General features: G+C 36.2%; 1 protein-coding gene and 1 long non-coding RNA gene across 3 annotated transcripts in view; both read left to right on the top strand.

Moving 5' to 3' along the window:
* The window catches only part of LOC114360054 (uncharacterized), a 62882-nt gene extending 47922 nt beyond the window's left edge, over positions 1–14960 (top strand). Inside the window, exon 3 of the long non-coding RNA XR_003656477.1 lies at positions 14931–14960. This is a non-coding gene — a long non-coding RNA (uncharacterized LOC114360054). The remainder of the gene's footprint in view (positions 1–14930) is intronic.
* Positions 14961–16134: 1174 nt separating this feature from the next.
* LOC114360063 (uncharacterized) lies at positions 16135–17313 on the top strand. Of its 2 annotated transcripts, XR_003656480.1 has the most exons (3): positions 16135–16313; positions 16402–16431; positions 16817–17313. XR_003656480.1 is itself a non-coding variant. In XM_028314616.1 (2 exons), the coding sequence occupies exons 1-2, from the start codon at positions 16278–16280 to the stop codon at positions 17309–17311; spliced, it is 531 nt and encodes a 176-aa protein (XP_028170417.1). In that variant the 5' UTR covers positions 16135–16277; the 3' UTR covers positions 17312–17313. The 2 variants fall into 2 exon arrangements, 1 of the variants encoding a protein (XP_028170417.1); XM_028314616.1 differs by lacking the exon at positions 16402–16431.
* The last annotated feature ends 660 nt before the right edge of the window (positions 17314–17973 follow it).

Raw genomic sequence — 17973 nt, 5'->3', positions numbered from 1 at the left:
GCGCCTTCCTGCTACCTTTAGGATGTCGTCGGTCCACCTTGCGGGTGGACGCCCAACGCTGCGTATTCCGGTACGCGGCCTCCATTCCAGAATCTTGCTGTCCCATCGGCCGTCAGTTCTGCGTACTATGTCCCCTGCCCATTGCCAATCCGTCGGGCTATTAAATAAAATTTCTTTAAAACGACGCAAAAATTATGTGCATGCTCCATAAATGAGCTTTGACGTACCTTAGCAAAATTCTGAAAACCTAACTGCCAAGCTTTGCAAGCGGATCATTTGTCACCAAACAATTATAAAAGTATAAACAAAACTTTAGTCGTTATAACTTTGAACCCTTTTCTTTGAGACTGAAGTGCGAAAGTTGAAGAAGACACGGTAGGCTTGATGCATACTAAGGGTGCATATAAATTAGTAAGAAAGACAAAAAGAAACGTTTAATAACATGGACACAAAGACAAAAAGATTCATAAAAACATAACAGTAACACATAAAAACATAATAAAATAAAAAAGCGTGTAGGTACTTTTAGCAATATTTAACAATGATCATTGCAATGGTACCCAGTGTATTTGGACTCTGCATATCCGTGATCTACGGTGCGTTAGAAATTAATGGGCCGGTGGTATTGCTGCCACGTCATCCTCAGAATAATTGACAACCAACGTAGAAGAATATTCTTGGACCAGAGCGTTCTTTTGAAACGTGCTCTGTCATGATCATTTCAGCCACAGGATATCCACTGCTGAACATAGTCCTCCCCTAATGATTACCAGATTGGCTGGTTAGTAGCGGCCTACATCTCGCGCCTTCCTGCACCCTTTAAGAAGTCAGCTGTCCACCTAGTGAGTAGACGTTTTACACTGTGTTTGCCAATTTCTATGTCCAACTGTGAATTTCGAGAAGATGAAAGAGAATCCATTCATAGCAGTCACATTGGGCAGCTAATGAAGAAATTATGTTGCATCATTCAGTAAAAAGCATTATGAGTCTACTGCCTCACTTTTATTGCCAAAACCTTACGACAAAAGCAAACAATATTTCTTTCGCTCATAACTTCAATGTTTGACTTATAGTTTTGGGGTCGTTTTTCCTTTCATAACCTAAAAGAACTAACTGCCTTTACCTAAATGTCAACCAATGACAATGTTGTTCAGCTTCATTATTGCCCAACTTTCTTTGTAAAAACTAGCTTAGTTATGTTTAAAGTTTTGCTCAATTATCATCATCATCATTTCAGCCATAGGACGTCCACTGCTGAACATAGGCTCAATGCATCATCATAGTTTTTAAACTCTCTTACGCATAAAAACTAAAACAATTTACTGCGACATAAAATGTTTACTACTTAAATCATTACTATTTGAACTAACATACTTAAAATATAACAATCTATTATCACATGAAAATAACATAAACGTATTAATAAAACATAATCCAAGTAGTTATGCGCTACTTTTATAGCTGAAATAAACATGATATCCATAATGGAATAAAGCGTAGAATGACCGCATGTATTTTCTTATCCACAACGAGGAGGGGCAGAAAGGTTCTGGAATGGAGGCCGCGTACCGGAAAACGCAGCGTAGGACGTCCACCTACAAGGTGGACCGACGACATCGTAAAGGTAGCAGGGAAGCGCTGGACGCAGGCCGCTACCAATCGATCAACATGGAAAGCATTGGGGGAGGCCTATGTTCAGCAGTGGACGTCCTGTGGCTGAAATGATGATCCACAACGAGGAAGCTCTTGGCCTGTATCCTGTATCTCACCTGATGGTAGGTGACGATCAGGTCGAAGGTGGAAGCGAGCTTCACCCGGAATCCTCAACCACGGAGGAACTGGTTAGCTTACCTCTAACTGCCGGAACACAATAATGCTGTTAAAATTGTTGTTTGTTGTTAAATTTGTCGCAAATCAGTTGAAAAATACGACAGACGTTCTTGTTACTCTTGTACTAAGAGCTGAGGCTGAGCTGTCACTAAGAAGACTTGAAAAAATCGTGTTTAAAGCTCATTAAAGAAAGTGATTTTTCCTATTCACTTATTTTTCTCTATCGTTTGTTCGTTTCAGCCAAATGTCGTCCACTACTGTAGTCGTACATAGGCCTCCCCCAACGATTTCCAAAACGACCGGTCCTGCGCCGCCCACATCCTGGCACCTCCCGCGATCTTCCCAGGTCGTCGGTCCATCTAGTGGGGGGCCTGCCCACACTACATCTTCCGGCCCGTGGCCGTATTTTTCAATTTTTCAAAATATTTTCTTCTGTAAAGTATTTTTTCTTTTTTTTTATCCACAACGAGAAAGCTCTTGGCCTGTATCTCACCTGATGGTAAGTGACGATCAGGCCGAAGGTGGAAGCGAACTTCACCCGGAATCCTCAACCACAGAAGAACTGGCTCTAACTGCCGGAACACAACAATGCTGTTAACAATGGCAAATAGACAAAGTAAGGCGTGAACTTACTATCTCAATTTCTATTGGAAAATGATAACCCTAACGATGGGTTTTGCTAACAATTTTAACGATGCGATAAAATGTTACTGGTGTTACTCTTTGACATACGTAAAGAAGCTGTTACGATGTGGGTCACGTTTTATAATTCCGAGTTAGTTTTCGAGGGTAATTATAACTCTGTTGTGTACGTTCTCTGGGTATTAAAATAAAAGCAGCTTTGCCCGGTTTAATTTAGGTGTGTCACAGAAATAAATACTTAAAGCGCTTGGCTCTAAAAGGGTTAAAAATCGAGAGAAACACTATCCTATGTTTATCTCTGGGTACTATACTTACTAACTATGTATACTATTAAACTATGAATGTCCTAAATGTGTCTTGCTGTTGGTGTAGTTAGGGTGATTGCTATAGTAATTAGCCTATACATTGTTATTGGTATATTGGATTGTTAATAAGTAAGAGAAAAAAATATTTACTACATTGGACTGCGTATTGCTCAGAAAAAATATTTATCTCTTTTCCTCTCTTAATAACTTCCATTAGGCTTGTTTCTTTTTATTTTAGGCAAGTTGGTCAAAACCTATGTATTGGCTTATTACTATAGCGATCACCCTACCTTTATTAATAAATAAATAAATAAATAACTTTCATTTAAAGTATAAATAGTAAGTACGAGATAACGAATGTTTAATCACAATTAGATACTAGTGTATTATATTATGTAGGCACAGATAGATATTAGCAGTAACTGTACAGAAAGTTGGAGATCAGGCTTAAATTAAATAGTAAAGATCTTAACTTCCAGAAATGGACTGCCGATGGCAGAGAAATCACGTAATAAAAAGATGATATAAAACTTATTTCAAAAATTATCTTCATCAGCTGATTCTACATCAAATCTGTTTATAATCAAAGGTCAATCTACTCGTACAACAACGATAAACGATTTCGTAATAACCAGCAAAGCCGGAAGATTCACTCGGTAGCTAGTCTTTGACCTTTGACCTTGACTTGGGCAAACGTCAGTATTATTTACCACAATAAAGCATGGTGTACAGTAGGATATGAACTGTCACTTGAATAATAGTATTTCTTATTCTATGGGTGTTCTGCTGTATATTATCCTACGTGTGTGTGATTTTTAATATGATTGACACGACGCCTAAAACTCGATTCAAATATAACAACCAGAGATTAAACATTGTCCATGGTTTTTATTTTGAAATTCAACAAATCCCATCAATTTCTTCTAGATTTTTCATCAACTGGAACGATGGTTTTTTGTAGCCTTGCCTGTTTAACCTTCTAAATGTTGGTATTTTACTCCATTACATAATTATAATATAAAGAAACCAAAAGCTAAAATGCTTATAATATTAAACATGTGCTAAAAACGGCTCTGTTCTTTAGAATACACACTTTTGCTACCTGCATTCTTCGCCCCCAGAATTTGAACCCACAACTATAGTTAACCATAGTTAGTTCTTAGTATGTATTTATTTATTATATATTTTATTTTATATATTATTTATGTATGTGTATATGTAGCATATTTGTTTTGCTTTGTCGCTTTGTTTTATTTTTTATTTTTTTTTTTGTTATACCGCCAAACTAATTTTTCTGCATAACCCAAAGGTAAACTGGATGAGAATGCCTTATGGCATTAAGTTCGCCTAATGTTAATATTTTTGGCATTGAAGTATAAATACATAAATAAATAAATAAACCCACGGCTAGCCTATACCACCAGGCCATCAAGCCTACTGCATTAATCTCTGTTTTTGTCAATACTGACGCATCATTTGTCTTGCGTGTGGAAATTAAGGTTGACGTTGTAATGATGGGTATCTGATATTGTGCGACTAACAAAAATTGTTATGACAATGCTGTCATTCAGTATAGTTAAATATTATAATGTTGGCATGAAAGTCCATTATAAAAATTGTATTATTATGTAGAGTCATGTCATCGGGTCTGTTTATTCAACCAAAGGACATCCACTGCTAGATAAAGAATATCCTCAAGAATTTCCACAACTATCGGTTCTGTGTTTCCCGCGATTTTCACCAGATCGTCGGTTCACCAATTAGGAGGATTCTTTGCTTCCCTCGACCTTCACCAGATCGTCGGTTCGTTCGGGCGTTCGATCGGTACACCGTCTTCCGGTCCGTGGTCGATATTCAAAAATGTATCTGTTTCAAGACCTAATTTGTTTGTTTATAAAAATACTAGCGGCCGCCCACGACTTCGTACGCGTGGATCCCGTTTTACCCCCTTAGGGGTGGACTTTCGTAAAATCTTTTCTTAGCGTATGCCTACGTCATAACATCTACCTGCATTCCAAATTTCAGCCCGATCCGTCCAGTGGTTTGGGCTGTGCGTTGATAGATCACTATGTCAGTCAGTCAATCAGTTAGTTAGCAGTTACAGCTGCCTTTGAGTTATATACATTTAGATTATTTACTTGATAGGTACTATTTATCTGCGTAATTGCTCTAGAGTGCACCTGCTTTTATAAATAAACTTTCAATTCATTGGCAACTGAATGATCTCATATAAACCAACCAAAACTTTATGTTATCTTTCAATCTGGTTAATGTATTCCCATAGATCTAAGCACTAGTATTCTATCGTGGTTCTGTTTGCGATATTAATTACAGAATGATCCCTAAGGAAGAACAATATTCCTGGAATAAAATAGGTAGTTATAAAGTTGGCGCACTTGGGAATAGAGCAAGCTTGCTTGGTGAAGATTTCTTTTAACTAGATAACTTATAGAGATTACACAATAACCCCCTTACTAATAAAATGGTACACACCTGTTAAAGAACTTAAACTTTTTGTTATGAGCCCTTATCACTTTTACCCTTTCCGTATACCACAATTACCTACGGGTAACAATGTAATTATGATGATTTTAATAACAGAATTAAAGTCTTGAAGACTGAAATGAAAACGCTATTATCATTATACGAATACATTACAGATGCATTATTCTGTCACTCATGAAACATAAACGCTTCAACAGAACAAGAACTACAGCGCGCTGTACAAATAAAACTAAATTAGAGACAAAGTTGATTAGTGACTAAACAATTTGGCAGCCAAATGGTTAACTGAGGAAGTAATTTGGCAACTAATAGACAGTGAAGATGTAGAAACTTATGGTAGAGTCAGTGCTGATTTGAGTTCTCAACATTAACGTGAATAATAAAATTGATCGACAGAATGTTGTGAATTTTGTTAATAAGTTTATTGACTCAAGAGATTTGGCTGCGATTTTAAGAATGGATAAACAAATTAAAATAGGTTTGTGAATTTGTTATGACTTTGGTTCATGATAAGACCACGATAAAGACCATGCAGTGCTATGTGATAGAAAAGTTTATATTACCTACGTAACTACAGATAGTATTTTCTTCACGATAGAAGAGGTATTTTCCTGAAAAAGAAACTGTTTTGAAAATAAAATGTTCCTTATTGAATTCTTTTTCTTTTTTTTCTACACGGAAAATAAACTCTTATAGCTTCGTTTTCCAAACGAGTCTACCGTGTGTTGATCCATTAGTACACTGAAGATTACCGGCAATAAAAACAATATAACGAGTAGTTACTAATTAAGAGAATCGGTATTTTACGGTCGCGTACATTAAAATGTATTTGTTTGAGTATCGACAGTGTTAATGTACTTTGGTATTTATAAATGCCCAAACATAAAAGTCATTAAGTCTGAAGATAATTTAATTCAGTCTTTTGTCATGGCTCGTCTCTCTATTGTTCGAAAGTATATAATTGAGAGTTAAATGAATGAATGAATCGTGGATTAAACTTTTTTAATTTATACTTTGCTAAAGATTTAAATTTTGAATTTGGTCTGTCTTCCAGCTAGCCAAATGGACGACTGCACATCAAGTCGTGTTCGTTTCATCCACGAAGACGCGCCCCACCAATTTTTGGTCGAGGGAAGCGCGGGGTGCGGGGAGTGTGTCCCGAGCAATCCGAGCGTCATTATTGTCGTGTGCGTGTGCACTCATGGATAATTTAGCGTGTACCGATAACACTCAAACATTAGCGGAAGAATGGTGGGGCGCGTCTTCGTGGATGAAGCGATCTATAAATTCTGCGGTAACTAACATTATTGTGTACATATATAGGATCTGAAATTCCGTCGCTACAACATTGTCTTTTTGCTTTAGTTCCAATTCTAAGTATTTTTTGCCTATAATGAATTTGAAGAACAAAATAAACATTGTCACTTCTTCTAATCTAGGTTTAACAGACTGTCTGGAGATAGTCGATGGATCAACTAAAAGCTGACTAACGCACGTATTTATAAACGATGCCGGCTTAAGTGAAGCAGCAAATCGACCGCACAGCGTTTAATAATAAATTTGAGCTCTGTGATTGGTTCATGTGTGTTCCTGTGCGTCCACGCGCACTGTGAGACCTCATAGTAATGTTTGTGAACACGGGCGTAAGAATGTAATTAAAGTACTTTCAGTAGCCATTTTTCTGTAGCAATATTTTCAGCAGCAATAATAATATAGTAGGTATTTTCAGCAGCCATTGTGCGTAGCTCAAACTTAGTTTCTATGTATTTCGAGCACAGTACAGAAAGAGGCTTTTGATTGGTAGAATTTATATCAATCACGGGACAAAATCTATGACTGAGTTTAAATCAAATTCCGAGCGTTGTTTTGTAATACATACGTATTTTAATGTGTTGTGTAGACTTTTTAAATTATCAACAAAATAACAAAATGCCAACACAAATAGAATAAATTAACCCATAAACGGTGTGTATTAAAATAACCTTTGTATATTATTACAACCTACGTCAATGCGTTAGAAAATCGCACCTACACAGTAGCACGTCGCGGCTCACGATCTCTATTGTTTGCGATAATATGCCATAGACTAGAGGAGAACGGCCAGCAGTCCTTGTTAAAAATATAGTTTCTGGAAAAAGAAAAGATATTACGTCAGTAATTGTGTTGATAGTTCGGTAATGTAAGGCAAAAAGTATTCAACGGGTGTTGGCGCTGAATACTTGTGATGCCGTATCTTTACACTTATCTTTCTAAAACTGGTTGCAGTTGTAATGCGTTACGTCGTCATTTCAGTAATAGGACGTCCACTGCTAAGAACATAAACCTCCCCGAACGATTTCCGGTTGGTAGCGGCCTGCATTCAGCGCCTTCCTTCCTATATGAGGTCATCCGTCCATCGACAAACGCAGCGTAGGACGATGTACTTTTGATGAGTCTTCCAGCGATTTGGCCCACTTTTAGCTTGGTCCACGGGCCAATCGCTGGATTGAATTTTTAAATATTTTTTCTTCCGGCAAATGAACCATTGTTAACAAATTAAACACCAAATCAACAAAAACGTACTCTAGAATCTTAGAGTGCACTGTTGCCGAAAGAAAAAATATTTAAAAATTCAATCCAGTGATTTGGCCCGTGGACCACGGGGCACGTCGCTAGAAAACTCCTTTTGATCGCAACAAACTATAATAATATGCGTTTGCCGATCTATTTCTGCTATAATCGATTCCTTCCTCCAACAACTCGCACCGCTCACCGACAGTTGCATGTTTACACAATCGTTTCCGAATCGACGTTCGTGACGTATTTGATTTATATTCTGGTCGGTGTGATTTTGTAACAGTGAAGTGTTACTTTTAAACTGTGGTTTATGGTTGGAATATTTATAGAAGCGCTTCGCGAAGCGTTGTTTTAGGTACAGTTTGTTGGGTACTTTTCTGATGGGAATGGAAAAATATTATAAGTAATACACTGCTGATAGATTTAGTGGTTTGCTGACCGGACTGAAGCCACAAATATTGTGTGTACTATACAGGGTGTTAAAAAACCGTTATAGCTGAAGGGTTTTTAATAAACGTCTTTTTTAAGAGAGATTTCTTACAATAATAGCATCTTATTATGATTTTGAGTAAATTAATGCATGGGCATGTTATTACTTTGTCAATATCTAACTTGTTTTACTTATGACCTTGGCCAGCAAGGTCAATTGAATGCCAATCAAAAATTTTAAAACTCAGAGTTTAAGTGGATTTAAATATCTTAACGCAGTCTCATTGCAAAGCAATTTAGTTGTTTACAAAGTTGCAGACTTCAAAACAAAATTAGAACCTTAAACCTAACTTTAACTCGCATTTAAAATTACAGAAGCTCTATACATCGTGGGAACTTGACTCATTAAGGGTAGAATTTAAATTATTAACTGGAGTTTTTTGTTTGAGTGAGACTTACAATGGACCCTCTTGTTTAACTTGCCGACTCGATTTGAGTTTCAATTGTTGAAACGCGTTCTTAATGACATAGACTTGAATGAATTGATACTTGTGAGGTAGACAGCACATCAGGCTGTACTTTTATGTTTCAAAATAGACCGTATTACAATGAGATAAGACGCCACTGAGTTAAGCTTGATATGACGCCCGTACATACTTATAAATCTATCTTTGATGAGCGATTGATTTATTTAAGTGAACTTCACATAGAAATGGATTGCGAAGGGTATTTTTAGTTTACTCATTTTTTACATAAGGCTGATTTACACGTACTCGTATCAAGTAGTTAACTAAATGTTAACTTAATTTTAAGTGATTAATGGCATGTAAACACAGAATTTAGTAGCAAGTTAAAATTCAGTTAGCTACTAATACGTGTAAATCAGCCTTTATACTCGTATGTCATAGAAATCTTACTGAATAATGTTCTAAATGAACGAACGAATTCATGAAAAAAAAAACAACTGAAAACCGTCAATGTGTTTGTCACAGTAATAATTATAAATAACAACATTATACTGTTTTTGTTCGTCAACCAGCGTGAAATCGTTGAATGAGTAATTAGCAGAGTGATTTGCATTTTGTTAGGATATAATAAAGTAGGTAGAGATATAGTACTATGTATGTCGATGTCAAAAGATATTGTGTTTGTTGCTCAGCGATCTGTGAACAGCGTATAAATAGCAACTGATAAGCTACTCTAGCTATGGGATAGTTATTATACTTTTGATGAAAAGTAATCTGAAAAATAAGTGATTTTTAGAACCCGATTACCCGTTGAAATGAATCGTCATTAAAATCAATTCCTCAAACTCTATTCCTTTCACGATAACTAAACAATTTGTAGAATACCGTACGATGTACGACTTACACATAAATAAATGTACGATGACGTAAATAACGTAGAGTACTCAATTACTCATTAATCGGTTCTAAATAAAAAAATTCTTTTAATAAAAGGCAACCTGACAGATCAATCACAAAAGCTGTGTGTAGGTATAGCTAATTGAAAGGATAACGCTGAAACTCATGAATAATAACTACTTAATTTATGACGTAAGCAACCCCTAAGATAAGGTTAAATTCACCCCTTAAGCAGATGAAATGGAGGCAAAAAGTTGAACGCGAGCGAAGCTTCGGGCAAAAACTAGACTTTCTATAAATTTGAGTAAAGGGATTTTGAAATGTGACTATCCAAAATATCTCACCAAATCGATCCATACTTCACCAAACTACTTCATCTGTAAAACGACGGTCATTATGACGTCACCCACCCCGTTAGGTCTGGAAGTAATATCCAGGTCGAATCCATCATGCGGGTGTGATGTCACATAAGTATGATTGATCGCTCACCATGACTTGCAGCGGGGAAGGTAGACCTGCGGTTAAGTACGAGCGGAGTTTTGTGGAGTAATTATACTGTGGTTAGGGTTAAATTAAATATTTAAACTGTACGTGTAAACACAGTTTCAAATTCCTGCCTGCTGGTGTATAGGTTACACGTTGCTTAATTCAAATTATCTTTTTTTAAGGAAATGTAAAGATAAAATTTTCTAAGCGATAGAAAAATTAATCAGTCAAAAGATCTCAGAAAGGTCTGATGATTGGATGGAATAAAAGGGTAAAATTGTGGTACTTGATGCTCTTAGGAGGCTTACGTCCAGTTACTTATATAGGCTGTCCTTGAGTCATAAAAATGTCAATGATTTTTAACACATCTTTAAAAAACTGCCAATATAATAATATGATCTATTTAAAAAATCTTTTATTGAAAACAAAAAAGATCAGGATTATAGAAATCTATTTAAAGTTAAATTAGTTACATTCTTACTTACCTACTTATTCTGTGCCATTTTCCTGCCTGCATAAGCACACATAAGGACACACCCACGCCTTACGTTCAACATCTAAGACTTATATACTTACCCATAAAATAAATAATAGTGTTAATTTTATGCTTTTTTGCAAAACCTTCTGATGATAAGAAGTCAAGGTTATCGTAATGATAGATCGAATGATGATGTACTTTTTTGTATAAAGTATACCTAAGGACTAAGAAATAGAAACAACTTAGAACGCCAGACGAAGGCAAAAGGCAAAATTAATGAATACCTAATTGATTTAAGTGTTACCCTAAAAAATTAAGAAAGTCTAATTGTACAAATAATTTGGATGCCAGTTCCAGATATAGCTACAATTAGAGACTTGATTCTTAATCTAGAATGTTCTTTATTTTGATAATACTTTGGCTAAGATTGCTTTTTTGCTAATTGGAGTAGAATAAAAAGGTCTATTCCACTTTGATCACCTGGCTTTGATGACCCAGGTGATCAAAGTCCACTTCCAGCGACAATTTAGTGTCCTTTGATCACCCACGGATATGATGCCCTGGGTGATCAAAGTGGACTCCAATTAAATCATTATTTTAGTGTCCTTTGATCACCTACATACAAATCACACCTCCTCTGAATAGACACGTCATGTCCAATTGTTGTAAGTACAAACATTTTCTTAATATAGTCAATTTTTTTCACAGCACGAAATATTTTAAAGCGTTACTTACCTGAACAATGTTTGTCCGTACATTAAGTATAAGTGGAGGTGTGATTTGTATGTAGGTGATCAAAGAACACTAAAATAATAATTTAACTGGGGTCCACTTTGATCACCCAGGGCATCGTATCCGTGGGTGATCAAAGGACACTAAATTGTCGCTGAAAGTGGACTTTGATCACCTGGGTCATCAAAGCCAGGTGATCAAAGTGGAATAGACCAATAAAAAGTATTAGCAATTTCTTGTGATTTAACATTTTCGAACAATTTTCTATAAGTTCTTTTTAAATCAAGCATCATTTCAGTAATTATTATTATATACATTTAATGCAAATGTTTCGCAAAATTTTCCACTATGATCATTTAAACTTTAAGGGCATAATGTCAAATGTCAGATGCTTATGGTGCCTCACCAGGGTTATTAACTTCTCTTGTGACAGCCCACTCGTAAATGACATAAATCTTAATAAAAATATTTATTTAAATAATTAACACAATATTTACAAAATATTTGACATAACCTTTTCGCTAATGATGTTTTGACATTCACAAGTGAGAAACATTCAAACCTACCGAACCTAGTATTCCTTATTTAGAAAGCATCACGGTAAAAGGGTAATAATCAAACTTAAGTGTTACCAACTGAGTTGTATTGTTTTTGTTTTGTTTGAGCCCTTTCCTAACAAGATCAGAAGACCGAAACAAATTCGGTTTTGGAGCAAAAACTTCTTGACAGATTAGTTTTGAACAAAGTTCTCCTGATTCGTTTATAAATTTTCTATGTATCAACTTGAAATGTAGGTCGTCCATCGTGTTATGTGAATTTGATCGTTAATTCTAGGGTTTTATGGTTAAAATTCAAAATTAAATGAATGTTGTTAAAAATTCCATTGGTACTTATTGTTAGGTAGATATAAACTTACCATTGGATTGATCCTAACAATCTAGCATGATGAGAGCAGCGTAGTATCGGTGGTTGTAGAAATTTTTCAGGAAGGCCATTATCCAGCAGTGGTTATCTTTTGGTATAAAAGAAATAGAAAGAAGACACAAATTAAGTACCTACATAGTTAACTACTAGTATTATCCGTAGGCTCGGAAACGTGGCCTCTCACTATAGGCCTTATACAGAAGCTCAAAGTTGCACAGCGTGCCATGGAGAGGGCTATGCTTGGTGTTGCTTTGCGAGATCGAATCAGAAATGAGGAAATCCGTAAACGAACTAAAGTCGCTGACATAGCCCGACGGATTAGCAAGCTGAAGTGGCAATGGGCAGGACACATAGTACGCAGAACTGACGGCCGATGGGGCAGTAAGGTTCTGGAATGGAGGCCGCGTACCGGAAGGCGCCGCGTGAGACGTTCACCTGCAAGGTGGACCGACGACATCGTAAAGGTAGCAGGGAAATGCTGGACGCAGGCCGCTACCAATCGATCAACGTGGAAAGCATTAGGGGAGGCCTATGTTCAGCAGTGGACGTCCTATGGCTGACATGATGATGATGATGATGATTATCCGTAGTGGAGCTTCCCAGTGCAGCATAAGAAACATACCCAAGACTGCTATAAAGAAAGAAAGGAAAAGAAAAAAAAGGACATTTTCAAAGGATATTGGATATTTTCAAAGGATATTGTCGTGCCCTGAGTGCCCGAGCAACAGCATGTAGAAGGATTTAATGAATGCTGCTGACAACGCCACTCTTGTAGCGGAGTTTCGGGCTGACACTGTGTAGGTTTGTTGTCGACACATCAAGAAGAAGAAGAAGGGAAAAATTATTATTTTTCTTAATAAGATGTGGGCGACTGTGCGTGTTGCAACTTGCAATGCTACGGCAACCTCAACAGTTCCTCTTGCTCATTACAATCAAAAGCTTTATCTTTCTCACAAAGAAAGGTATTAAAATTAAGATACTGATAATCTCCTCTAAATAATAATTATCATTAATTCCAAATCCCTGATCCGTTTCAATATATTCAGTCCGGTTCAATTTATCTATCTCCCTCTTACACTATGGGGGTAAGAAGGCTAGAGAATAGAATATTATAAAGTAATAATTCATCTGTTCAAATTTTCCTTAATCATAAAGTCCCCTTCACAAACGATCGCAATATATTTTGATGTGTTTTGCCCTTTGATGGTTTTAATTAAGCCGCCATGAATACGCTATGGGGCATTAATAAGAATAATTAACATAAAGTAGGTTATTAAAGAAAACGACGCCATTAAATTTGCAGGTGTTCATCTGAGAATCGTATAAACGCTTCTAAATTCAAATTTGAAATTCGACTTGTGATTTGACGTTTATGATCTGTTGATTTCATTAATTGTCATTTCAATTGTTTTGGTGGATTCAAATCAAGAACTTATCAATTCAATATTCGAAAATAGGACAAAGGAATACCTAAAGGGCCACAGTAGACGTGCTACTTTTAGCGTCTGGGACCGGCGTATCCTAAAATAGTTAGGTATTCCTAGAATTCCTATTACATTCTAAACTGTGAGTTATTCGAAATCGAATTCTCGATAACATATTTTAGCGAAAGGCCTAATTCCACCAAATGGAATGGAGTCAGGCTGACGGGAGCGTCGAATGCGCGATCCGTGTCTGGGTAGAATAATCTGAGTCAACCCCCTGGTTATTACTTAATTTTCTTCTCCAAGTACCGTCACGCACTAAACTAATAATGGGGATGTTGCCTGGGTCAAAAAGCAAGAGTTTTAATTAGTCCGTCAGTTAACTTATCAAAAAATACTCTACACGTATTTTTCACTTTTTCAAACTAATGAAAATTTAAAGAGATAAAGCGCCCCAAAGTTCATAAGAAGAGGCCCGTGACGTCAACGCTTGCTTAAAAATGCCGCACGTTGTGACGTCGTGCGCAACTTCAACGCACCATAACTATGTAATTATTTGTTAGATTGACAAATAAAAATATATGTGTCCAATATTTTTTGATATTAAACATTACGGACTAAAAAAATTTTTTTAGGCAACTAGCCTATTGGTCTTAATTCTGTGAGATCGTCGGCGAAAAACTTTATCCCACCAAAAACTTTCTGTAAAAAACTAGCCAAGCCTCGATGGAGCTGCTTGTTTACCTCTAAAAAGTAATGAAATCTAGACACAGTCGTGCCAAGTCTATGGTTCCTTACTGCGATTTCTTTATTATTATTATAGTACCGTCACGCACTATTGGTCTTTATTCTGTGAGATCGTCGGCGAAAATGTTTATACTGGAAACGGTGACAATAATATGCTGCGCATGACCGTATTGCAATGATATAAAGCCCAACCATGAAGTTAGAGTTAAAAAAAACTCCTTTTGTTAAAGCGATTAATCGGTTGATAAGTCAAATAGGTACCTAAATTAGCTACGAAATCGTCCAATCGAATTAAATTTATCCAACCGAATGAAAACCCATAATAGTCGTCGGGTTTTGTTAAAAACTCAATTAAAATCGTTTGTCTGATTATCTTATTGTCTGAATTTGCAAACCATTAATCTATCAATGTTTTACAAAGAGGTAATTTGATGTTTTGCGATTTTGAAGTCTTGTTAATTGTTTTTATTATTGAAGTTATATTTACTTGTTTTTTATTTGTTTACAGGTAGACGACTGGTCTTCTCATCGTAAAAAAGTGAGTATACTTTTCTTACTTTTATAGGTTTATTCATAAAAATATCTTAAATACATTTTGTCTTTTAACTGCAGAGTGCAGATGCTGTCGATTTTAACATTTATGATTTAAAACTGATATGAAATCAATAAATGTTACTTATTCATAAGTTCTTAATAACTACCTACTTAGGTACATACATTTAATTTACAATGTAAAATCTGCGATTGTCCTTGATTTTTATATTCAACTAATCACTTATAAACGTTTGAATTTCAATCGGAGCATTGTCTTCAAAAAAATAAATGACGGTGTTAGAATTCGAAAACCGCACTCTTTTGTATCGTTATCGTAGCTTCGAAAGAAATTTCGAAGCTACGATATTCGAGATTCGAAAATAGAATTCTTTTGTCTTCTCCATGTCCAACCATTTCTTATCAATCGATCGTCATTTTTCTTCAGGGACATTCTTCAAAACTAGCGTCGACTATTGCCCTTTGCACTCCGCCCTACAAATCCCGAAGTTTAGATCAACGTAAAAATTGTAGCATCTTAAAGTAGTTGAAATAGGTACCATTTCACAACAATAATGTCGCCTGAAGTGCCGTCGACTTTACTACAGGTGGGAAAAAATACACCCCCCTTATTGGGAGGTCACGTGCCGATTCAGTGGGAGGTGCACGCTTCGGTATTTATTGCCAGTAAATTTTTCAATCCAGAGTATTACGGTACTCCTCACTATCTAGTGAGACTTTATGTGATATCTTGTACCTACTTAAATAAAATTCATGGTGAATCCACTTGTAACACAAGCATAATTTAGCATACTAAGAGGTCATAACGAAACTTTCACACAAACATTATTATGAGGTCTCACAGTGCTCGTGGACGCACAATGTCACACACGAACCAATCACAGAGCTCTATTCTACACTGGGCGTCCGATTTGCTGCTTCACTTAAGCAAGTATCGTTTGTGAATACGGGCGTACAAACGCCAAAGTACAAACTCTTAACTACAATAAATTACCTACTAATGTCTTTGAAAAAAAAAACTTCTAAAACTTAGAAATTGTTCTTGTCATATTATTGTAAATGTACTAATGTACCTATTGGTAAGACATAAACTACGTCTAATCACCAGATGTTCCCCAGTCGATAATGTACCACATTACTCGTTCAGTCGTATCCTCAACACTTACTTTGACACAATGTCATAATTTATCTATGGGTGTCATGCCTATAATTTGGTTTTGAAACGTATTATTTACATGCCATAATGGTAGAAAAAAATATTTTTAGTGGCTGGCAACTCTAACTTTGACATTAGTGAGCCAAAATGGCGACTAGAAGATTTGCTCTGCGGACTGCTCAGGTAAATATTATTATTTTACTATGTTTCGTATGTAATTATCAAATAATTTCGTTTATTCCTATTTATTTATAATTATGTTATTTTCAAGCAACGACTAATTCGGAAATAAACACTACAGGTCTGTAAACATGAACGTTAAGTATACTCAACAAAATATTATGCTTGACAATTTAATGTGGTTGGTTAATGTTGAGCATAGTCAACAATTTCGCATGGTGTGGGTTTATGGAAATAATATGTTTTTGAAACGTTTTTGCAAAATAAATAGGCATGGCTGTTTTTTTATTACATAGTTACGCACGACACTTTTTTAAGTTATTAATTAACAACTCCACGTTTGCATTTTGATATTAACCCTTCATTCATAAGTGCCACTTGTGGTGTAAACTGAATAAATATTTTTGATTTTGATTTTTTTTTGATTTGGCTGTTACTATTTTATGTCGGTGTGGATTTTTTTACCTTTATGCATGTTTGGCTGAATAGTAATGTATTTTTTTCAGAATTCAAGATCAAGACGAATTTTAGCGCTGATTCCCGAAGAAAACGCTCCTTCTGATGTTAGTGGGGAATCAAACTCCGATAATGAAGACGAATTGGCTAATGTTCAATTTGGGGACCCAGAGTCTTCAGAACCACCTTCACTTGACTCTTCCTTGGAACAGCTTAATATTCTGAATTCTGATTCTGATGCTGATCAACACCGAAGCTGTACCCCGTCTCCTTCAATTCTGGCTAATAATGGTAATGTAGACGACATCAATCGACATCAATCAATAAGTTCATGCCCTCCTTTGACACCGATGTCAAACATACCTTCAATAACAACTTCATATATACTCGACCATATGTCAGACTCCCCCCTGCAATCTCCACTTGTCGCTTCATTGTGGCGTGGATTTAGCGGACATGCTAATTGCCCTGTACCGAACAGAAATAAAGAGCAGGCGCTGGTACTTGTCCATATTTTCCCAGTTACTCGATATCTGTGTAAATAATGCCTGGTGGTTACCGCCGTGATCAAAGCCGAAAAGGTAATAAAAAANATGCCCTCCTTTGACACCGATGTCAAACATACCTTCAATAACAACTTCATATATACTCGACCATATGTCAGACTCCCCCCTGCAATCTCCACTTGTCGCTTCATTGTGGCGTGGATTTAGCGGACATGCTAATTGCCCTGTACCGAACAGAAATAAAGCAGAGCAGGCGCTGGTACTTGTCCATATTTTCCCAGTTACTCGATATCTGTGTAAATAATGCCTGGTTGTGTTACCGCCGTGATCAAAGCCGAAAAGGTAATAAAAAATACTAACCTCTAAAGCACTTCAGACTTGAAATTTACAAGGCATTGCTGTATAAAGGAAAGAATGTAGAAGTATCCAGTGTTCCAGACTTAAAGGAAGAAGAAAAGATTAAATATCCTAAACGCACCAGGCCCATAGATGACGTAAGATTTGATTCTATAGATCATTTTCCTGAACATGGACAGGAATATGGTCAAATCAAATCAAATCNAACATGTCAAACTTACCGCTGGAGCCTACTCATCACAACATTGAGACTGATGACACTTGGTTAGATCTGTACCTCTAGTAGGAAAAACTTTCGAGTTCGTTTCGTTGCGTATTCAAAGTGTCATCGAAAAATTTTGTAT

The sequence above is a fragment of the Ostrinia furnacalis genome, unplaced genomic scaffold (genome assembly GCF_004193835.3).
Source record: "Ostrinia furnacalis isolate ACB-3 unplaced genomic scaffold, ASM419383v2 OfSCF4827, whole genome shotgun sequence".
Taxonomy (NCBI): domain Eukaryota; kingdom Metazoa; phylum Arthropoda; class Insecta; order Lepidoptera; family Crambidae; genus Ostrinia; species Ostrinia furnacalis.
This window is presented reverse-complemented; position numbering and strand designations above follow the sequence as displayed.